At 41.3% G+C, this 21,648-nt stretch overlaps 1 protein-coding gene across 2 annotated transcripts in view; it reads right to left on the reverse strand.

The window, feature by feature from the left end:
• Positions 1-21,648, reverse strand: part of PRPF39 (pre-mRNA processing factor 39) — a 1,439,843-nt gene that overhangs the window by 536,373 nt on the left and 881,822 nt on the right. For both annotated transcript variants that reach the window (XM_044074271.1, XM_044074272.1), the window contains exons 7-8: positions 7,285-7,449; positions 6,856-6,982 (exon numbers count right to left, since the gene is read on the reverse strand). In XM_044074271.1, coding sequence (XP_043930206.1) covers positions 6,856-6,982; positions 7,285-7,449 — 292 coding nt within the window. The remainder of the gene's footprint in view (positions 1-6,855; positions 6,983-7,284; positions 7,450-21,648) is intronic.

A 21,648-nucleotide genomic window follows, 5' to 3' on the forward strand; every position in this document is an offset into this window, starting at 1 on the left:
TAATTAAATCTTCGGCCATTTTGATCATTTGTTTTTTAGGCATAGGAGCCTGCACATGTGGCCCAGGCGTTGTTTTTTTAGATTTAGATTATGGCCTTAGTTTTGAAGATGGCGTCTGTCTAATATACAAATCTGTAAGCCTGAGCAGCGGCTCCGGAGCCATCCAAGGTAAAGACATCTGCAGGTTCCATAATTGAAGCATCTTGCGGCATACCTGACTCCGAATGGGTCTCAGTAGAGGCCTGCAATTCAGAAGTAGTGGGTATCAGGGGCTGCAAAAGTGCCTCACTGAGTACTGGCGACTGGCATAGGAGAAGCGTTGTCGTCAGTTTTGGACCTAGACGGCCTGTCTCTGTCTTTTTCTTTGCATTTTTTAGGTATTCCAGTAGTCAGATTGCTAACAGACGACATTTCTGGATAATTAAAGCTTGAACCAAAATATTTAGAAGCAAAAATATACCGACGTTTAATAGTGCGTTGATTAAATTTAGCACAAAACCGATAGCAAGGCACGTTGCGATCAGGGCCAAGGCAAGGAATACAGTACAAATGAAAATCTTTATAAGGTATTTGCTTCCCACAAGTAATGCAATCACTAACTTTTACTGACATCGGTAAAGAGCAAGAAAAAGTTTCCCCAACGGGGTACTTAGCTTTTTAATTGAAGACTTCAGTTCTGAAACTCACAAACGAAAATTCCAGGAGCCGGCCGACCAGCACTTGCTAACTGCTTCTGCTTCGGGCACCGCGCGGCAAGAAAGACTGGTGTAATGGCGTCGGCTGCATGTTTTATACCCCTGACGACCTGACGTCATGGAAGAAGGGACAGCAACTGACGCAGGACCCAAGACATTGTTAATCAGGCCGACTGAGGGCAACCTGCCAGCAGATTACCCAAATGTAATGACAGCAACAATGAAACATGAAGAAAGTACAGTTGTGCACACTTAACATAAATGTAGATGTTCGAGTGTATTCACTGTTGCAGTCATTACATTTGGGTAATCTGCTGGCAGGTTGCCCTCAGTCGGCCTGAATAACAAAGTCTTGGGTCCTGCATCATTTGCTCTCTCTTCTTCCATGATGTCAGGGGTATAAAACATACAGCAGACACCATTTTAATCAGTTTTTCTTGCCCCAGATGTCAGGTGCCCCCCAAATGTGGAGCAAAACACACACATATATAGATATATATAGATATATATATATATATATATATGCATGCAATTTAGAACACAAAAAATATACCTCCAACTAAAAGCAAATACACCAAAAAGGCTTTTGAGCACAGTAAAAGAAAAAGGAGGTATAATAAGAGAGAAATAGGGGGCTGGTGGGTGGGTAACCCAGACTGCAACAGTGAATACACTAGAACATCTACATTTATGATAAGTGTACACAACTGTACTATGTTCTTCATGTTTCACTGTTGCAGTCCTTGCATTTGGGTATAATCCCAAAGCTATGGTTGGGAGGATGGAATTATACAGCATTAGGAGCAGCTATAAGGCCCTGCAGGACAGCAGTGGCAAATCCTGCTCTGGATTTAGAGAAGAGAGGTAAATGGTAACGTTTGGTGAACGTATGAACTGAGCTCCACGTAGCAGCTTCTAGAATGTCTCTGGTCGGAACTCCTCTGAGAAAGGCTGCAGATGTTGATGCAGCCCTGGTGGAATGTGATCTGATCCCCTTGGGGACAGGTTTACCATGCTGCATGTAGCAGAAATGAATACAATGGCTTATCCATTTTGAAATAGCCTTTCCCTCTGCCCCTGCAGCAAATGCCACTAGTAATTGCTAAGATTTTCTTTAGAGAGTTTGTCCTGTTTAAGTAGAATCTTAGTTGTCTGTGTACATCCAATGAATGCAGAATCCACTCCCCCTTGTTCTGTGGATTTGGGAAAAAAGTTGGCAGATGAATGGTTTGATTAAGAGCCACACTGGATACCACCTTAGGCACAAAAGAATGGATTGGTCCTGAGACACACCCTGTCCGGATAAAAGATAATGAAAGGTTCCACTGCCATGAGGGCCTGTAGTTCTGAAATCCTTCTAGCTGAAGTGACTGCTAAAAGAAAAGCTGTCTTCCAAGAGAGAAATTTTATGTCTGCAGTAGCAGCTGGTTCAAAAGGAGGTAGGGTGAGTTTTTCCAGCACAAAGTTGAGGTCTCATGCAGGAGTTGGTGCTCTCCTGGGAGGTCTCAAATTGTTGCCCCCTCTGAGGTACAGCTTTAGCAGGGGATGAGAAAAGAGGGGAGGCTCTGTGTTGCAATGAGCCGAAATGACAGAGGCATGGATTTTTATAGAAGAAAAGGATAGGCCCTTATGAAGCATCTCATATTGGGCATTGCTGTGTTTATTCCTTGTGCTTGGTTCCAGGCACAGAATCTTTTCCATTTATCAGCATAAGATCTTCTAGTACAAGGCCTTTTTGCCTCCAAAATGACATCCATCACAGGTTTACTGAGAGATGTGACTGGTGAAATTAGTTGATTAGCCATGCTGCAAGATTCAGAGACTGGACTGAGTGTGCAGAATTTGATAGTTCTGCTGAGACAGTAGGTAAGGTGTCTGAGGCAGGTACCACGGAGGAAGGTGTGACATATTGCGTAGAAGCGGGTACCAGTGTTGGCGAGGCCAGTCTGGAACAATCAGAATAATTTTCAGTTTTTCCTGTCTGACTTTTAGTAAAACCTTGGAGAGCAGAGACAGAGGGGGAAAGGCACAGACTGATAGGTTTTTCCACCTGAAGGAGAGCATCAACTTTCCAAGCTTTTTTGTGATGAATTCTTGTGCAGAATTTGTCCAACTGATAGTTTTGGGGAGAGGCAAAAAGATCTATGTCTGGGATCCTCCATTTTTGTCAGCATGCTGAAGATTTGTGGATCCAGTCTCCATTTATGTGGGTCCATAGGATTTCTGCTTAGTTCGTCTGCCAGAGTATTTTGCTTTCCTGGCAGGAATTGAGCTTGTAGATGTATTTGTAAGTCAAGGCTGTGCTCCACAAGGCCATGGCTAGTCTGCAAAGGGGGTAGGAGTGGGTACCCCCCCTGCTTGTTTATGTACCACATAACTGTGGTGTTGTCCGTCTTTATCAGCAGTTGTCCTGGATGAAGAAAGTCCTTGAAGGCTGTCATAGCATTCTGCACAGCTAGCATTTCCTTCTGGTTGAAATGTAGGTGCATATGATTTGTGCTCCATTTGCCCTGAATGCATCTCCCTTCCAGATGGGCCCCCCAAGCATAATCTGATGCATCTGTAGTCAGGGTTTGGGTGGCAGGGGGTGGAATGAATGACAGTCCGTTGTTTTGGTGACAGGCCTCTGCCAACCATAGGAACTCCTGTTGCAGGCAAGGAATGATAGGAATCATTGTTTCCAGGCTGTGACAATGTTGACTCCATAAGTTTTTTAGGTACCATTGAAGTTTCCTCATATGCAGTCTTGCATATGGAATTAGTAGAATGCAGGAAGCCATGAACCCAAAGGCCTGTAGAATTTGTCTTGCAGATAGCTGGGTTTTTGTGGCCACTTGTTTGAAGTATGTCAGCAACTGAATTTGTTTGTCTGGCGTGAGGTAAGCCATCTGGGCAGTAGTATTCAAGCTTGCACCCAGGAATGTAATTATTTGAGAGGGTACCAGTTGTGATTTCTTTTCGTTTATGGTGTACCCTAGGCATGTTAGAAGCCTTTTTACAAATGCCAGATGCTGTAGAAGAGTGTCCTTGTTTTCTGCCTGAATCAGACAATCGTCCAGATAAGGATAAATTTGAATGTCTCCTTGTCTGCAAAATGCAATAACTGGTGCCAGGCACTTTGTGAAGACCCTGGGTGCAGTAGATAAGCCAAAGGACAGTACAGAGAACTGGTAATGCAAATAGCCTGCTTTGAAGCGGAGGTATCTTCTGCAAGATTCCCTGATTGGGATATGCAGGTAAGCGTCTTTTAAGGCATCCTTGCCCAGCTTAGGCAGTAACTATTGTAGAGTCAGCATCATGAATTTTGGAATATCCAGAAAAGTATTTAGAATGGATAAGTCCAGAATTGGACACCATGATTTGTCTTTTCTGGGTACCAGGAAAAGTCTTGAATAAAAACCTTGACCTTTTTCCTTTTTTAGTACTGGTTGAACAGCCCCCATAAGCCATGAGGGACATTACTTGATTCTGGGCCTCTGCCCACTGATTTGGAGGCAGATCTGGGCATCCGTTTGGAATTGGCAACGCATGGAAATGAAATCTGTACCCCTGGGATAGTATATTTAAAACCCACTTGTCCTGCATAATTAGATGCCAATTTTGTGCATGAAGTGCTCGCCCCCCCCCCCCTCAAAGGGGCTGCCAAAAGATAAGTGCTTGGAAATGGAAGAGGAAAGTCATTCAGACTGTCTACCATAGGAGGGTGCCTTGCTACTTCCAGATTTGGAGGCAGAGGCACCCCATTGTTTTGTTCTGTAAGTTCCTTGCGACTGGAACCTGGAGCCTTTGGAGTGTCTGGGTTTGACCTGAGTGGCTCTGTTGGGTACTGGAAAGAACCAATTCTTAGTAGGCCAGTGCCTACTGAACCTGGGTGGCTGCACTTGTAGGAAATCTTTTACAGTTTGCATAGATTTAGCTTTGTCTTCCATCTTTTTCAAAACTTCCTCTGCCTTATTACCAAACAGACTGTCCTGTTGTAAAGGAGCATCCAACAATTTTGCTTTAACATGATCAGGCAGATTTTGATCCTTGAGCCAAGCATGCCGTATTCACAGATCCAGTTACGGCTGCCCTGCAAGAGGCCTCCAAGGAATCAAAACCACATTGCAAAGTATGCTTTCCAACTTGTTCATCTGAATGCAATAAATCCTGTAACTCTTTATTTTCCACACAGTTAGAAATCAGCATCATTTTCTGTTTCAGTAAGGCCATGACATGCTGTTGATACTTAAGCATGTGAAACTGACAGTTTAAAGCCCCGATTGCCAGGGTTGCAGATGTGTAAACCTTTTTACCCCATCAATCCAGCGCCCTGGAGTCTCTATCAGAAGGGGTAGGATTTTGAGCAGTAGAAGCCTTAACACCCTTGGGACCCTGAGAAATTGTTTCAGGGTCAGCAGCAGGGTTTTTAAAAAGAAACTTGCGGGAGTCAGGAACCCTGTAATATCGGTCTGGCTTACTAGGAGCCGGAGGCAGGGAATCAGGAGCCATGCTGGATTTTGAGAAAACATCAACAATGTCTAAAACAGGAGGTATAGCCAAAGGCCTATGCTGAGGAAGAAGGAGGAAATACCCAAGTCTCTTTCTGGATTCTGAGAAATCCTGACTCTCCCAATTCTGAGAAATCCTGACTCTCCCAATGAAAATGTTTCCTTAAGGTATGCAAAGTTTCTTCAAAAGAAAAATCCTCTAGAGGAGAAGCAGAAGGGATGGATTCTTCTGCATCAGCGTCCTATTACGGTGAAACAGAAAATTCCTGATCAGAAGAGGAATCAGAAGAAATGGAAACCTGATCTGAAGATTCATAATCAGTGCCTTGCCTAGGCCTCTTAGCAGGATGGGGTTGGGAACCCCTGATCAAGGTAATTAAATCTGCAGCCATTTTGATCATTTGTTTTTTGGCACAGGGGCCTGAACACGTGGCCCATGCATCTTTTTTTTAGACATAGAAGTTGGTTTTGGCCTTGTTTCTGATGACGGCGTCAGTTTAATATACAAAACTTTAGGCCTGAAAACACCCTCAGAAGCCAGTGCCTGCTCAACAGCTCTGGACCCATCTAAGGGAGAGACATCTGCGGGTTCAATACTTGGTGTCACGCGGCATACCAGACTCCGAATGGGTCTCGGCAGAGGCCTCCGAATCAAAAGTAGCGGGCATCAGGGGCTGCGAAAGCGCCTCACTGAGTACCGGCGAACCGGTGACTGGCTTAAGAGAAGCTTCATTGTCGGTTTTGGACTGGGGACAGTGTCTGTCTCTTTCTTTGCGTTTTTTTGTGGATTCCGGTAGTCGGATTGCTAACAGACGACATTTCTGGATAGTTAGATCTTGAGCCAAAATATTTAGAAGCAAAAATATACAGACGCTTAATAGTGCGTTGGTTAAATTTAGCACAAAACCGACAGCAAGGCATGTTGTGTTCAGGGCCTAGGCAAAGAATACAGTACAAATGAAAATCCTTTTGAGTTAATTTGCTTCCCACAAGTAATACAATTATTAACTTTTACTGACATCGGTAAGGAGCAAGAAAAAGTTTCCCCAATGGGGTACTTGGCTTTAAGTTGATGACTTCAGTTCTGAAACTCGAAAACGAAAATTTCAGGAGTCGGCTGACCGGCAATTGCGAACTGCTTCTGGCACCGTGCGGCAAGAAAGACTGATTAAAATGGCGTTGGCTGCATGTTTTATACCCCTAACGACCTGACGTCACGGAAGAAGAGACAGCAATCGACGCAGGACCCAAGACTTTGTTATTCAGGCCGACTGAGGGCAACCTGCCAGCAGATTACCCAAATGTAATGACTGCAACAGTGAAACACAAAGAACATCATCTGCCTTTCTAAAAATATTTCAAAAGAAAAATTAAAATACAGTGACTGCACAGTAGTGTGCACTGGGGACACAGTTTTTTTCAGAAATGCATACTGCTTCTTTCAAACAGTGCCATTCTTGCTTTGAGTTATTTTAGTTAACAGTTTTCTAGGGGATGCAACTTTACTGACATGATCTAACACAAAAGACAAAATGAATGACAAGCAACATAAATTAAATTAATCCATGGCGCTATACAAAGCCAGGTGAAAATAAGACTAAGCCCAGCAGTGGGTAAATAAAAAAAAAAAAAACAGTACTATACAGCACTAATTTGTTAGGGCTACTTACCTTGCTGCTCCTCAAATGCTGACCAAAGCAAATGAACCAGTGGTTTCTTCTGAAGGTGAATTACACAGGCTCTGCTGTACACATGCCGCACTCCTTCAATGCTGTGACTCTCTAAATACTTGGCATACTAAATTTAGAATAAAACATATGGTAAATACTTCCAGTTTACATGCGGTATGGCAAATACATGACAACCATATTTTCTTTAACCCATCAGCACCTTTATTGAACCACTAGACTAGACTCTGCAATGTACGGCGGAGAGGCAACGAAGTTGGCATATGCAGCAGTCAAATCAGGTTGCAAGCAGACCATCCCCTAATGCAACAAATATAGTTATATATAAACATCTCAAAAACTACAGAATGGTTAGTCACTTGAACAATGATTGCAATTGTACAAGAATGCACTCAGCACAGTATCTCTTACCTTAATCCAAAACTCCTCATACAGAGCACATGCAATGAGACATCTCTCAAAAAGGACAACTACACGTTCATTGGTCCCATTTTCTATCTCAAAATCTAGGTACTCATTCCAGTTTTTTAGCTGTGCTTTTTCCAAAGGTTTAACATGAAAGTAAGGACGTTTTATCTAAAATAAAAAAAAAATATACCAATGTAAATGTACAAAAAAGGTATCCAGCAGACATCAAAATGATCAACAATTTCAGTGCTGTAATCTTGTGATCACTGAAGCCAAGAGATGAATGGTTATTAAAGCCCAATAAGCTGTCATATACAACCCAAAGATTCGGCAAAAATCACCAAATAAAGGACCCTATTACCCAGTACTGACATCTGCGTCACACAGCAAAAAAAAAGAAGCAACACTAGCAAAAATGAGTGAATGAGAAAAACTACAAACCAGGCAAAAACAAAACGAGCCAGCATACAGTGACCTGAAAACACTTTAATGGTAATAAACCATAAAAAACAACAAAAGACACAGACCGGTTTCGGCCAGATCAAATCATAGCCTTCATCAGTGTAAAAAACAGAACATCAATTGTTGAAACTTAAATAAGCCCATCTACAATCTCATTGGTTGTGTCAAAAATATTCATTCAGACCAGGTGGAAATAATCCACCCAGTTTCACAATCCATTTTTTCTTTTTGGTATTTAAAATAGAGTGCCACCCTGACTTGTTAGATCTGTTACCTTGTATAATGTCAATAATCATAAAAGTAAACTTGGCAGATTTGTGAACCAAATAATGTTTGTAGAGTGCGTTATTAGCCCTTTTGTTTTTAATATTGCTGATGTGCTCAGAAATTCTAATTCTAAATGGTCTGGAGGTTTGACCAACATAGAATGAACCACACTGACATGTGGCCAGATAAACCACCCAGTCACTGCTACAGTTAGCAAAAAAGTTGAGATCATAAACCAATGAACAATTTCTGATAGAAAACTGTTTAGATTTGTTCACCTTATCACAAGTTAGTACAGTGGCCACATGGGAAACAACCTATCAATGGGTCACCTGTCAGTGTTGTCTGCAAAAATTGTGAATGTCCATCCATAGTACCATGTTTATAGTGGTTAAAGAAAGAACCAAGGTTTTTCCCTTTCCGAAATGAAAATAGACATCTATCAGGTATTATCTTTGCTACTTCATGGTCACACTGCAAAATGTTCCAGTGCCTATGTACACTCTGTACTAATTGATCAGAATTTCTGGCATAGGCTGTAGTAAACCTAAGGGGTACAGAGTTTGTTTTGGCATGTTCCTTATAGTCCAATAAGTTTTGCCTATCTAAGGAATTGACCATATTACTGGCACTTGTAACATAACCCATGCCATAACCCCTGGATCTAAATCCGTCAGTAAGATCCTTCCGCTGTGATTGAAATGAAGAATCATGAGAACAGATATGTTTTATCCGAATAAATTGTGATTTAGGGATATTACGTACAACATGTGGTGGATGGAAACTCGAGGCATGAAGAATGGTATTGTACTCAGGATGTTTCCTAAATACTTCTGTACCTAATGTATGGTCAGGTAATCTGCTGATGGAAACATCTAAAAAAGTAATAATGTTCCTATCATAATGACCAGTAAATTGTAGGCCCCAGATGTTATTGTTGAGATAAGATATAAACTCGTGTAAGCCATGTATATCATCTTTCCATACCATCCAACAATCGTCCAAGTAACGTCTCCAAATGTCAATATATTCCAAAAAAGAATTGTTTTGGCAATCATAAATAATTTGTTGTTGTACAAAAGCCATAAATAAGTCCGCATAAATGGGGGCAAACGAAGCTCCCATAGCGGTGCCCTTCATTTGCCAATAACAATTATTCTGATAGAAGACGACGTTACTTGTAAGGACAAATTTGGCTAATTCAACCAAAAAAGAATTGAAAGTATGTTGGTATAAATCCGCCTTATCCAACCAACAGGACAGAGCTTCCAAACCAGCCTGATGTGGAATGTTAGTATATAAAGAACTAACATCAAGGGTACACATCAACCAATCTTGCTCCAACTGACTATCTGAAATTATTTGTAGAAAGCTGGTGGTGTCATGTAGTCTTGACCGTATCAGACCAAGTAAAGGCTTTAAATGTTTGGTGAGAAATAATGACAAAGGTTCCGTAATATACCCTCTACCTGAAACAATAGGTCTGCCAGGGGGATTAATGGGGTCCTTATGAACTTTGGGTAGAAAATAGACATATTGGGTTGCTGGATCATGAACCATAAGCTGTTGTACAGTATCATTGGTAATGATAAATTCATCTCTAGCCCAAAGTAAAAACTCCTCAATTTGTTTTTGGAACCTGAAAGTTGGACTGATATCCATAGGAGAGTAGTATCTCTGATCCGACAGTTGCCTAATGGCTTCTTTGTCATAATCACACCAGTTTAAAATAACAACCCCACCTTTATCAGCAGAAATAATAACAATATTTTTATTATTCTGTAGTTCCAAAATAGCTTCCCTTTCAGCCAAGGAAATATTGTTGGATTTGAACCGTACATCAGATCTGGAAAAATGCAGATCTTTCAGAATCCTGTTTTGAAACTGATGTACCAATGGATGCATGGGTGGATTAAATGAAGACTTATGATATATAAAACTGTCACCACTATAGTTACCAGTATCACCAAAAAACAATTTAAGATTTAGATTTCTACAAAATGATACCACATCCTGAGCCAATATATCCTCAGAAATCATGAAGCCAGGTACAAAAGAAAGTCCTTTATTCAAAACCAACAATTGAATGGGTGATAAAACAAAATCCGACCGGTTTAAAACATTGTTGTTGACATTGGCATTTATTTCTGCATGACCATTTTCAACAGACCTTGTATATTGGTTATGCTTCCTGTGTTTCCTACCCCCCCCCCCGGTGGTATCTGGGCCTAAAGGGATAGGACCCGGTATCCTTTTGGGGGACTGTGATCCTGATACTCACTGTAGTTCATTATCAGTGCATGATGAAATATCCTCAGTTGAAGAGCCAGATGCTAGGCTCGATTTTTTGAGGATAGAGCGAGGTCTTTTTCTTTTGGGAGTCCTAGTGGAATTGGGTGTAAATCTAACCTGTTTAGTATAGCTTGCAAAGGGGTTGGCATTCTTATAGTCACCCTGATCCCTCTGAAATTTTTTGAGTTTCCTGGTGCGTAGTTGATTCTCTAAAATATTAAGGTCTGTCGCTACTTTATTGCGTTGTTTATTGAAAAAGGTTTTACCCTCAAAGGGTTTCACATCACCAACCAGCTTGTTGACTATCTATTTCCAAATCAATAATTCTATCATAAAACTTGGATAAAGCATCCACAAAGGACATAGTTGCTTGTTGTTGCATTGAAGACCACTGTTCAGTAAGTTCCTGGTCAGCAGCCCCCACATGGGGTTGAATACGTATTCTCAAGCCTCTACGGGTAATCCCCTTAGCCATATAGGCCTTAAACAGCTTACAGTTCCAAATGTTTGATCTATTCTAAGTGATCTAAGATGTATATGTAATTGTTCAAATGCTAGTGCACAAATCGATTCTGAATCTGATTGATCCATGGTAACGGAATTTTTCTGTGGAAGAGAACCCAAGCCAAAAGCTCTGAGGTCCTCCCTGTCTGCAGATAATCCTGTCACCAAACTGGAAAGATCCATGGTCCACAATATCCGCTGACAATAATAGTACAAAACTACGTCAGCTGTTTAATAAAAATATTGAATGGACAATAACAGCCCAAAAGAAAAAGAAAAAAGGTCTATAAAGGTTATTAACTAAATTAAGGCTGTGCCCCTAATATACATAAAATGATTCGTGCATTAGCAAATGTAAATTTGAATACTAATATGGCTAAGGCCAATGTGGCAGATCATAGTGCTGAGACAGGAAAATAACTGAACAATAGGTCAATACAACAACTGTTGTTACTCAAAATAGACTGAGGAAAAAGAAATACAGCCAACAGAACAGTATGGTAAAATGTGAAGTGTGAAAACCAATCTCCTATGGTCAATATAAACCACACTGTCTGATCTATAAATCCTGCACCAAGAAAAATTCAAACGTATAGAGGGTTATACAAGGAAAACCCAAAAAAATATGTTTTGGATGTCCAAATGACTATAAAGAAGCTAAACCCTAACTGACCCTGTATGAAACATACACTTATTAACCCATAAGGTGTATTTGAACTGTAAAAAGTTGGCCCACCAATTCCTAAAAACAGTTAAAGGACAACCGCGCACTCAGACTCAAAAAACATATTAATTTCATCATGGTTTGATGTTTCCTACATTTTAATAGCACTCAGACTATTTTGAGCTTTTTAGATATTTTTAGATGCAATTTCTGACTCTGACCACATGGGGTCTGGCATATTGAAAAAATTCAGACTGTTTACTCTGCCTCTAAGTATCCGAGAATGCATTATTTGTCTCCAAAAAATGCATCAGATCTGCCACGTTTTGCCTTAAGCTGCTGTCACTTCATTGACTTAACAGGCATTCACTGCAGTCTTAAAATCCTCTACTTTTGGTTAAAATGTTATCCTTTTTCAATGACCACTTAAAACACAAGCAGTGCAAATGCTACAGAACAGAACTGAAAGGTGCATTTTCTAGCTCTTTCATCTTAGAAATGCTAAATTGCTTTCTTTTGTGAAGGCTGAAATCTAGCTCTTCAGGGAATGTCCCCTCCCACTTCACACCTACCTTCCCTAGCTGTCAAAGAGCCAAGGGTAATTTGACCCATTATCTGCATGTGATTGACAGCTCGTCACAGCAGGTGACCAGAGTAATGTACTGTTTGCTTGTCAGCCTTTTCCTCCTTACAGTGGGAGACTTTTTTTTGTTGCACTACTCCTGTCAAATTTAAAACCAAGCTACATTGCACTGGCAATAATCCCTGCTTTGCAAAGCAATCTGCCACTTATTTTCCCTTCCTGTTTAAATAGCTAACAAATGATGCACTATAAACTTGAAATATTTTAGACTTGCATAACAGCACCCACATGCTTTTTTGAGTCAATATTTAAAAAAAATTATGGTAGTGCATACACACACGCAGACACACGCAGACACACACACTGCTTTACTTCTACAATGATTTAGATTTTATTTTTTACATTTTATAGCAGTGTACTAACCAAGCAGAGAAATCTGGTTCAAAAGCAAGGATAAATTGATCCTGAAATACCTATGAACCTCAGCGCAAGAAATTAGGACAAAGCCATACATAGAAGTGGGACAAAGGCACAAACAGAAAAGCGCAGTCCGGGTCTGAACTGTCTGCAAACAGCTACAGTTAACTTTGAGTATGTGTCTACCTATTTGAGCCAATATTAATTTTCCCCTGGAGAGCATTCTTGCTTTGGCTTGTAAGCAGCCCCCCCCCCCACACACACACACACACACACACACACACACACACACACACACACACACACACACATTCCACTTTTTCTTATTCCCTTCTGTTATCAAATAGTATCCGCCATAACTCATCAATACTGTGTGTTTGTAAATTTAAACTATGACCACAGAAGCCTACTGATACAAGGTTATCCTGTTTTTCCACCTGAGAAATTAAGAAATGACTTAGTTTCAGAGCAGTCCTTGGTCAATTGTGATTGTTTCCAGCCCCCTCATACGAGCAACTAACAGGGTCTCTACCCGCTTTGCTCCCCACCCTGCCCCCTATTCCCTCCCGCCCCAGGTGGTCCCACCTTTATTGGACTCAAAACCCCTCCCATCTTTCCAATAACCAACCACAGCGTTAACCCAACACTACCTCCTCCATCTTCCCACTACTATCACACCTCCTCAACTAACATGTACCAGCATACCTTACCTATGCTCACTGCATGCACTCTCCTTGCATATCTTACATCCTACTAAAGCTCCATCATTCCCCCACTCAACCACTACCACTGTACTCCTACTCACATCACCACTCATGTCTCACCCACACTCAACTCCCCTCCCACCAGCTCAAGAACCATCCCTATGCACCCCCCACATATTCTACCAACTATATTACTCAAACATAAAGCAGCCCTACAACTTAACATAGTAACCCTCCCACCATACCTAGTACCCACAGAGCACAAACATAAAGTTTCCCTTATAAACAAACATATTCAAAAACTGAGAAAACTAATAATCTCATGCATATCAAAACTAGCCCTAAGTGGAGACATCCACCCCAACCAATTACCGCCCCGGAGCTATTCTCTCTCCACTCTCCAAAATACTAGAGAGACGCATACACTCTCCAGTCTCAGACTACCTCCTTACTAACAACCTCCTTTCCAGTACTCAGCATGGTTTCTGACCAAACCATAGCACCACCACTGCCTTACTCTCCTTTACTAACACTATCCTTCAGCATAAAAACAATGGCTATCTCTCCTCTGCTACTTTCCTAGACCTATCTAAAGCAATTGACATGGTCCCACACAAACAACTTATCTCTGTCCTCAATAACCTATCCTTCTCACAATCAGTCACCAACTGGTTTCAGATTTACCTGTCTGACCGCCAACAATCCGTTGTATGGCAGAATGACATCTCCCCAACTACCTGTCTCCATAGGGGTTCCCCAAGGACCCATCCTTGGACCCCTACTCTTCTCTGTTTACACCAATAATCTAGCCTCTGCCACCAAACATGGCACACTCATACAATATGCAGATGACTCAACCATCATCTGCTTAGCCCAGTCCCTACCGAAACTGCAAAAAGTCACACAGGAAGCCTTTTCCTCTGTTGAAACATGGTTATCCGATGCCCAATTAATACTCAACCCAAACAAAACTAAACTACTCATCTTCCAACCCACCAAACATACTCAAAACAACTCGCACTTTAACATCACAGCAAAAGACAACACCACTATATACCCAAATGAACACACCAAATTGCTAGGAGTGGAAACAGAAAATAAACTAATATTTAACATTCACATATCCATGGCCATAAAAAAAGTCCACAAAAAACTAGGAGCGTTATACAGAAAAGAGCAATTTCTCAGCAAAGCAGCAAAGATTTCAATAGCAAATTCCCACCTTATCTCCACCCTACTTTATGCCTCTCCAATATATACCAACCTAAGGCAATGTGGTCTAAACAAGCTAGAGAACTGCTACAACAAAAATCGCCAAATTCGCCACAGGGGCATCCTACCGTAGTCACCACTGTCTCTCACTTGCTGAACTGGGCTGGCTTTAACTCCCTCACCTGCTTCAGTGGTAACAACTCTCACTCGCCCACAAACTAGTAAACCATCCACTAAATGTCCCATCCCTCCAGAATCTACTCCAACCCTATCGCACCACCAGACCACTAAGAACCAGCAACAAAAATCACTTGCAGATCACTAAAGCCAATAACTCTGCTGGTGAAGCACTATTCTCTTGCGCCATAGACAAATTATGGAACTCACTCCCACCCACAATTACCTCCATACCATCATGCACCCACTTCAAAACTTTACTAAAAGCGCAACTAAAAACATGCTGGCTATGCCCTTGCAACTCCCAGTCTAATATCATCCACCCCATCCAACCACTACCTTTCTTTCCACTCCACTAACTACCTTGATTATAGCAAGCTCAGATGCTCATAAGCCTAGTACTTATTATACAGCAGGAACTTCTCATTGTAACATTTGTTAATGTCTGTTATGTACTTCACAGATAAAGATTCTATTTGTCTACTGATGTACTATGTTCTTCATCTGTAAATATGTTGTAAGTAAGTGCTATGTTAAATTGTTAATCACTATAATCCAATGTAACTACTGTCTATTTTACTGTGGAGCTTTTCTCCCCGGGCCTACGCTGAAAATAGACCTACATCCAGTCTGACACTCCCGGTCAACAAATATAAATAAATAAATAAATAAATAGAAGTAGGATTATGGCTCCTATCAAATTAGGAAAGATTATGAAATAGTAGGTCTTGCATTAGTATGAATTTTCAAAAGGGTATGAAATCTGAAACTTAAATGTCTGTCATTGATTTCATTCTTCAGTCTCTAATGATTTGGCAGTAATTGTCCCAAAAAAAAAAAAAAAATTTGATTCAAAAAGATAATAGCCACACAATACAGCTGGTAACCTGTCAAAGAAGGGGATCCTTTTAATATTAGTACTACTAACTTGAGCATCTGACAAAATAAAAAAAAAACATGCATTTATGAAATGAAAGTTATCCCTAACTGGATTATTACAGTTAATGGTAAACCCTCCATGTTTTCTTCCAAAATAGCAATTTCTGGGGAGGGATTATTAGGGGAAGGAGCAACATTTTGAGCCAAGTTCAGGGACAGCTGAGAGGTTGGGATATGCCTAATTCTAAAAAAGCAATTTATTTGCATGTACTAGCAACCTGTTAATGCAGGAAGTCTGGACAAGGCAAAACATATGTGGGGGGACATCAAAACAGTACAAAAAATTGATCTTGTATAAACTGAGAGAGCTGATCGAATAACAGGTCTTGCTTTAGCATGCATTTTTCTGAAGGTTATGAAGGCTGAAACTCAGTGTCTCATTTAGTGACTTTATTCCGAAAGAGTTTGACTGAAAACCACAAAAATTGAGACTAACAATCCAAAAATAATAAGCCTTGCTTGCAGTCACACACACTCTTGCCCCCTTGCTTGCAGTCACACACACACACACACACACACACACACACACACACACACTCTTGCCCCCTTGCTTGCAGTCACACACACACGCACTCTTGCCCCCTTGCTTGCAGTCACACACGCACTCTTGCCCCCTTGCTTGCAGTCACACACGCACTCTTGCCCCCTTGCTTGCAGTCACACACGCACTCTTGCCCCCTTGCTTGCAGTCACACACGCACTCTTGCCCCCTTGCATGCAGTCCCCCACACACACTCTTGCCCCCTTGCTTGCAGTCACACACTCTTGCCCCCTTGCTTGCAGTCACACACACATGCACACTATTGCCCCCTTGCTTGCAGTCACACACACACGCACACTATTGCCCCCTTGCTTGCAGTCACACACACACGCACACTATTGCCCCCTTGCTTGCAGTCACACACGCGCACACACACACACACACACACACACACACACACACACACACTTTCCCCCTTGCAGACACACACACACACACACACCTTGCTTGCAGTCAGAATCTGGACATTCCAACAGCACTGAAACAGACACTTTGCAGACTAAAGAAATAGTATTTTGTCTACCAAACTTTATAACAAAGTCAAAAAAATATATGCCATGCTGATTCCATTATTTCAATAGGAATTGGCAGCAACTCTCACTCAAGGCATGCTGCTTAGCAGCTTTACAATGACCAAGCTGCTGTGCTTGTACAAGTAGCAAAATTCCTCACTTCCTTTCCCATCTATCTATTATTTCTCTCTTATTTCCCTTACGTTTTTCATTAATTTAAAAACAAAACACGCAGGCTCAAAGAATATGATAGCAACCGTGACATTAATCTTACAAGAGCCTGCGCTCTATGTGTAACTGAGCATTGTGAAGTGTCTGAGGCTACTTCTAAACTATGGACACATACTGATGGACAAAATGTTGAACCTCTATATTGCCTACATCACTGTATATTTACCTGCTATAATAATCTTACATGGGAACCCAGAAATGCACTTAGCCTAGTTGCATGAAACAAGTATAGCTGCAGAAAACAACCCCTGGACTACTACCACTCTCTTGCTGACTATTCATAAGTATGTTTACAGGCTGCAGAATGACTCACTAAATAAGTTTTATGCCTAATGGCTCCAGCGTCCACATTAAAATAATTTCATTACCCAGCTAACGGGAAAAAAAAGGTATTACTCAGCTGTGGCAAAGTTTCAAGCAGGTAGCAGGTTTGATGGCACACACACTAAAACGGAGCAAGCACAGTAGCATAACAAATAAAACGGAGCAAGCCCAGCAGCATAACCAATAAAACGGATTACTAATATTAAAAAAAAAAAAAAACATGACAAGACCGAAACGCGAAGCTCAACAGAAACAAACAGCGGAAAACATTACAAAACATCTGCAGCATGCAATCACAAAGCACTAGGCATCAACAAACTAAAGAAAACCAAATACAGCTACAAATACAGCAAGGTTTTTAAAAAAAACACACCAGCAACCACAATCGCGAAGCACAAGGCATCAACTAAAGAAAACCAAATATAGCTACAAATACAGCATAGTTTTTAAAAAACACCAGCAAGCAACTAAAAACACTAGACAGTAATACAATTACTACAAGCAGCAATACACTTACTTCAGAAGGAAACCCAAAGGCAGCAAGCACAGAAACACACAGGTCGACTCAAGAATACAAAAGACGCCAGCATTAAACATAACCGGGGAAATATAAACCCCGGATCAAAATGAAAATAAGTAGGCTAAGCTAAAAATGCAGATGCGAAAGGAAAGCACGTGGCACCCTTACAAACAGAAAAAGATTAACTCCACTAATGTGCAATTAAAAACTTGGGAGGACACAATATCAGGGCTAGGGAGGCATAGAAACAGGGACAGATTACATTTAGGATACACTATTAAGAAGTAATAAGTAGTAAGACTTACCTTACTTATGAAGTAGCAAAACGCCGGTGAAGAAGTGCTTCACATGAATAGAGTTGACCAGATTTGCTAACACAGAAAAGGAGTTCCACACAGCACCTAGTCCATTTATTAGGTTAACAGTGGGCTGGAAAAGGCAGTGTTGACATCACAATGTGGGAGGATCACAGGGATTCTGTACAGCATGCAAATAAGGCAGTGTTTACGTCACTTTGGGGGAGGAAACCTCCCAGGATCTTCAGCAAGGGCTATGGCAGATGTGACATCATTATTTAAGAGATGACTAGACAGTTTTCATCTTGGTTTTAAAACTGAAAGTCAAACAGTACGGAAAAGTATGAAGCCTAAGCAGTAAAAGAGAATAGTGGATTTTTTTTTAAAGCTGCGGTTATGTTTTTTTGAGGCTGTATCACATAACAGGATTTTAGAGAGACATCAGGTAGAGATATTTGATTTGATATCCCGTTTTCCTTTAAGAATCAACAATCCCTAACTTGGTTAATTGGTATTAGTGACAATTATTAGTAAAAAAATATATCCTGGCTAAAAAAAATTGGATACAAATAAATGAAATGAAATATGAAATGTCAAACAAATAGCAACAGTTCAAATAATCATGAACATATGAAGCATATCAACTGCAAGCAAATTGACATGAAATAATCATGAAATAGTTCCACAATATTATGATATGTATAAAAACGGATCCCAGAAGCTAATATAACCACTTTGTCCTTAAAACACAAACGTGGATGGATGAAAACAGCATCAGTATTCACTGACTCGTGTAGATAACAGGTTCCTTCATATGAGCCAATGGTCCAAAGAATAAAGTTACAGTCCCATCACATAAATCGCTTGGTCCCAAGAAAAATGAAATCTGTAGCGTTGCAGCAACAGAAAGTGTTTAAAACACATTGGAAGATCCCAACAAGACAGATAGTCCGATCATAATACTGTTCACCAAATGACCATAACATACAAATGAGCACATAAAAAAACCAAGGGCAATAATGAAGAAAAGAATATATACATATATTAATAAACGTTTCAAAAAATGTAAATCGCACAGCCACAATAATCTAAAATAGATTATTAATAAATATGTCCATTATATGCAATGGTGAAAACCCGTCCAAGTCCTGATATGATCCCTGCTTCTTAGCGATGAGAAAAAGTTGAAATAAAGTAAACAGTACCTTCTTACTGAAATTGGTACACCTTGTTTGCTGTAGCATAGACTAGATACAGGCCTGCTGAATCTAGCTTTGTTTGTATAACTTGAGCACTAATCCAGGCATTATTTAAAGTATTCAGTTGTATTTATTACTGTTTGGTAGTAACTTGGTTAAAGTGTAGCTATCATTCTAAGTATTTTGGATTAAGCACTTGGGCTTCAGACCAGTTGTTCTACATTAGGAAGGTTTGTGGCATGCACTGCGGTGGCAGGACAGGTAGCTTTCATCCTTCTAAGTTGGGAACTGCTGATTGAGAGCTCAGTGTCTGTTATTCTTAAAGTGTATTTGCTCTGGTTTAAGCACTTGGGCTTCAGGCCAGTTATTTTACATTAAGAAGGTTCGTGGTCTGCACTCTTGTGGGAGGAGAGGCTGGACTCTGCCCTTCTGAGCTGGGAATTTCTGGTTAAAGGTTTATAGTGCCTGAATATTTGAACTGTATCTTACTGAAATTGGTACACCTTGTTTGCTGTAGCATAGACTAGATCCAGGCCTGCTGAATCTAGCTTTGTTTGTATGCTTGTTATTTCCTGGAACGCTAATTCCACCTAAAACGCGGCTTCTCAGCGCTTCTGTGGATCCCTAGTGATATCTGCATTGCTTACTGTACTTATTTCCTTGCTTCGCTTGAAAGAAAGTTACTGTTTGTCGTTTTTGCATTTAAGTTACCTGTAACACATTGCACTTGTTACCTGGCACTTGCTCACTAAAGCAATTATATGTCAGCACTAAAAATTAAAAGCACTACACCCTCGCTCCCCATTGGCCCTTGTTTTCAATTATAAAGGAATTCCCAATATTATTCTAGCATGTCCAAAGGTCAGTTGTCAATCTCCTCTCCGGTCCAGCTGGTGAATATGGGAATCTTGAGGCAATGTTACAACTGCCTCATGTACACAGACAACCCTCTCCTCCTCCCAACAAATTCCAACACATGTGAGAGATGCAACCATATAGCCAAACTGGAGGCTAAGCTCTCTCAACTCAGTACTGGCATAACCAGTCAGGAGGAGAAGGAAACCACACTCACTACAAGTCCAGTCTCACATAGACCTACCACGACAGCAAACCAAACACATAATCACACAAAAACATACTTGGAGGCTCTAAATAAAGATCTGCCTAAGCAGCAGAGACATCCAAAGCAGACACCCAAGCAACCGCTACCCCAAAACAAAACACGTGCAACACATATCTCACAAAGCCAGTGTGCCGAACAGTCACAGCCCTTAAGGCTAAACAACACACCTGATACACTTGTAATAGGTGACTATCGTCAGGCACACTGACGTCCCGCTCACCAGGCTGAACAAGGAGAAGGTCACGGTGAGCAGCCTGTCTGGCGCTAGGATCCGCCACATAACACAAGCACTCAGGTCACTCCAAGGAAAGTACAAATATGACTCAGTCATTGTCCATGCTGGTGTGAATGACCTGAGACGTACCTCCCTGGACTACATGAAGAGACATAGAGGAGCTCTCTGAGCATGTAGCCCAGGCTGGTATGACCCTGACCTTGAGTAGCATCTTACCCTCACCAAGAATGACGCCACAATATGAAGACAAGATGATCAATTTCAACAATTGGCTTAAGTATTGGTGTCATTCAAAGGGGATCCAATGCCTGTCAGCTTGGGATGATATGCACGACAAGCCACGATGCTTTGCTAGGGACGGCTTGCACCTGTCACCCCTGGGCTTTCGGATATTGGCAAAGGCTCTTGCTACCCCCATAGTGCCTTTTTAAGGCAAGGCTCAAAAGACAAACCCACCTCCATAGGTATCACAAGGGATAAGAAACTAAGAGTAATGCTACTCAACGCCAGAAGTCTAAACCTCAAGATGCACACTCGAAACTCTCCTTAGCATGGAGAACATCGATATCTGTGCAGTAACAGAAACCTGGTTCAGGACTCCCGAGAGCACCCCAGCACTACCAGGTTATACCTCATACCATGCTTTTCGGCCCCAAAACTTGGACCGAACCACAAAAAGAGGGGGAGTATCGATATTCATCAAAGATACCCACACCTCCAGGTTGGTGGCAAAGCACGAAGCATCACAGACTATCCATGTGCAACTAACAGTGGGTAAAACTGCCTTCCAGTTTATAGCCTGCTACAGACCACCCTCCCAAACCCAGGAACCCCACTCGGCCTTCCTGAGAACACTGAAAAATATGAAGGTCACTCCGAACACCATTATATTGGGCGACTTCAACTACCCAAACATAGATTGGGAGCATTACTCTAGCGCCAACACCCTTGCCCAAAGGTTCCTAGAATTCATAAACTCAAATGCTATGGAACAACTTGTTACCACTCCCACAAGAGGGGAAAACATACTGGACCTGATCATCACCAACATGGGGACTCTATGCTCCAGACCAGAAGTGTATCCCTCACTGGTAAGATCAGACCATAAACTGATCTCACTGGATATTCACATCCCGACCCCACCCCCTGCCCAGAAAACCACAGT

Source organism: Protopterus annectens, chromosome 6.part0 (genome assembly GCF_019279795.1).
Source record: "Protopterus annectens isolate FY-2018-M chromosome 6.part0, PAN1.0, whole genome shotgun sequence".
Classification (NCBI taxonomy): Eukaryota; Metazoa; Chordata; order Ceratodontiformes; family Protopteridae; genus Protopterus; species Protopterus annectens.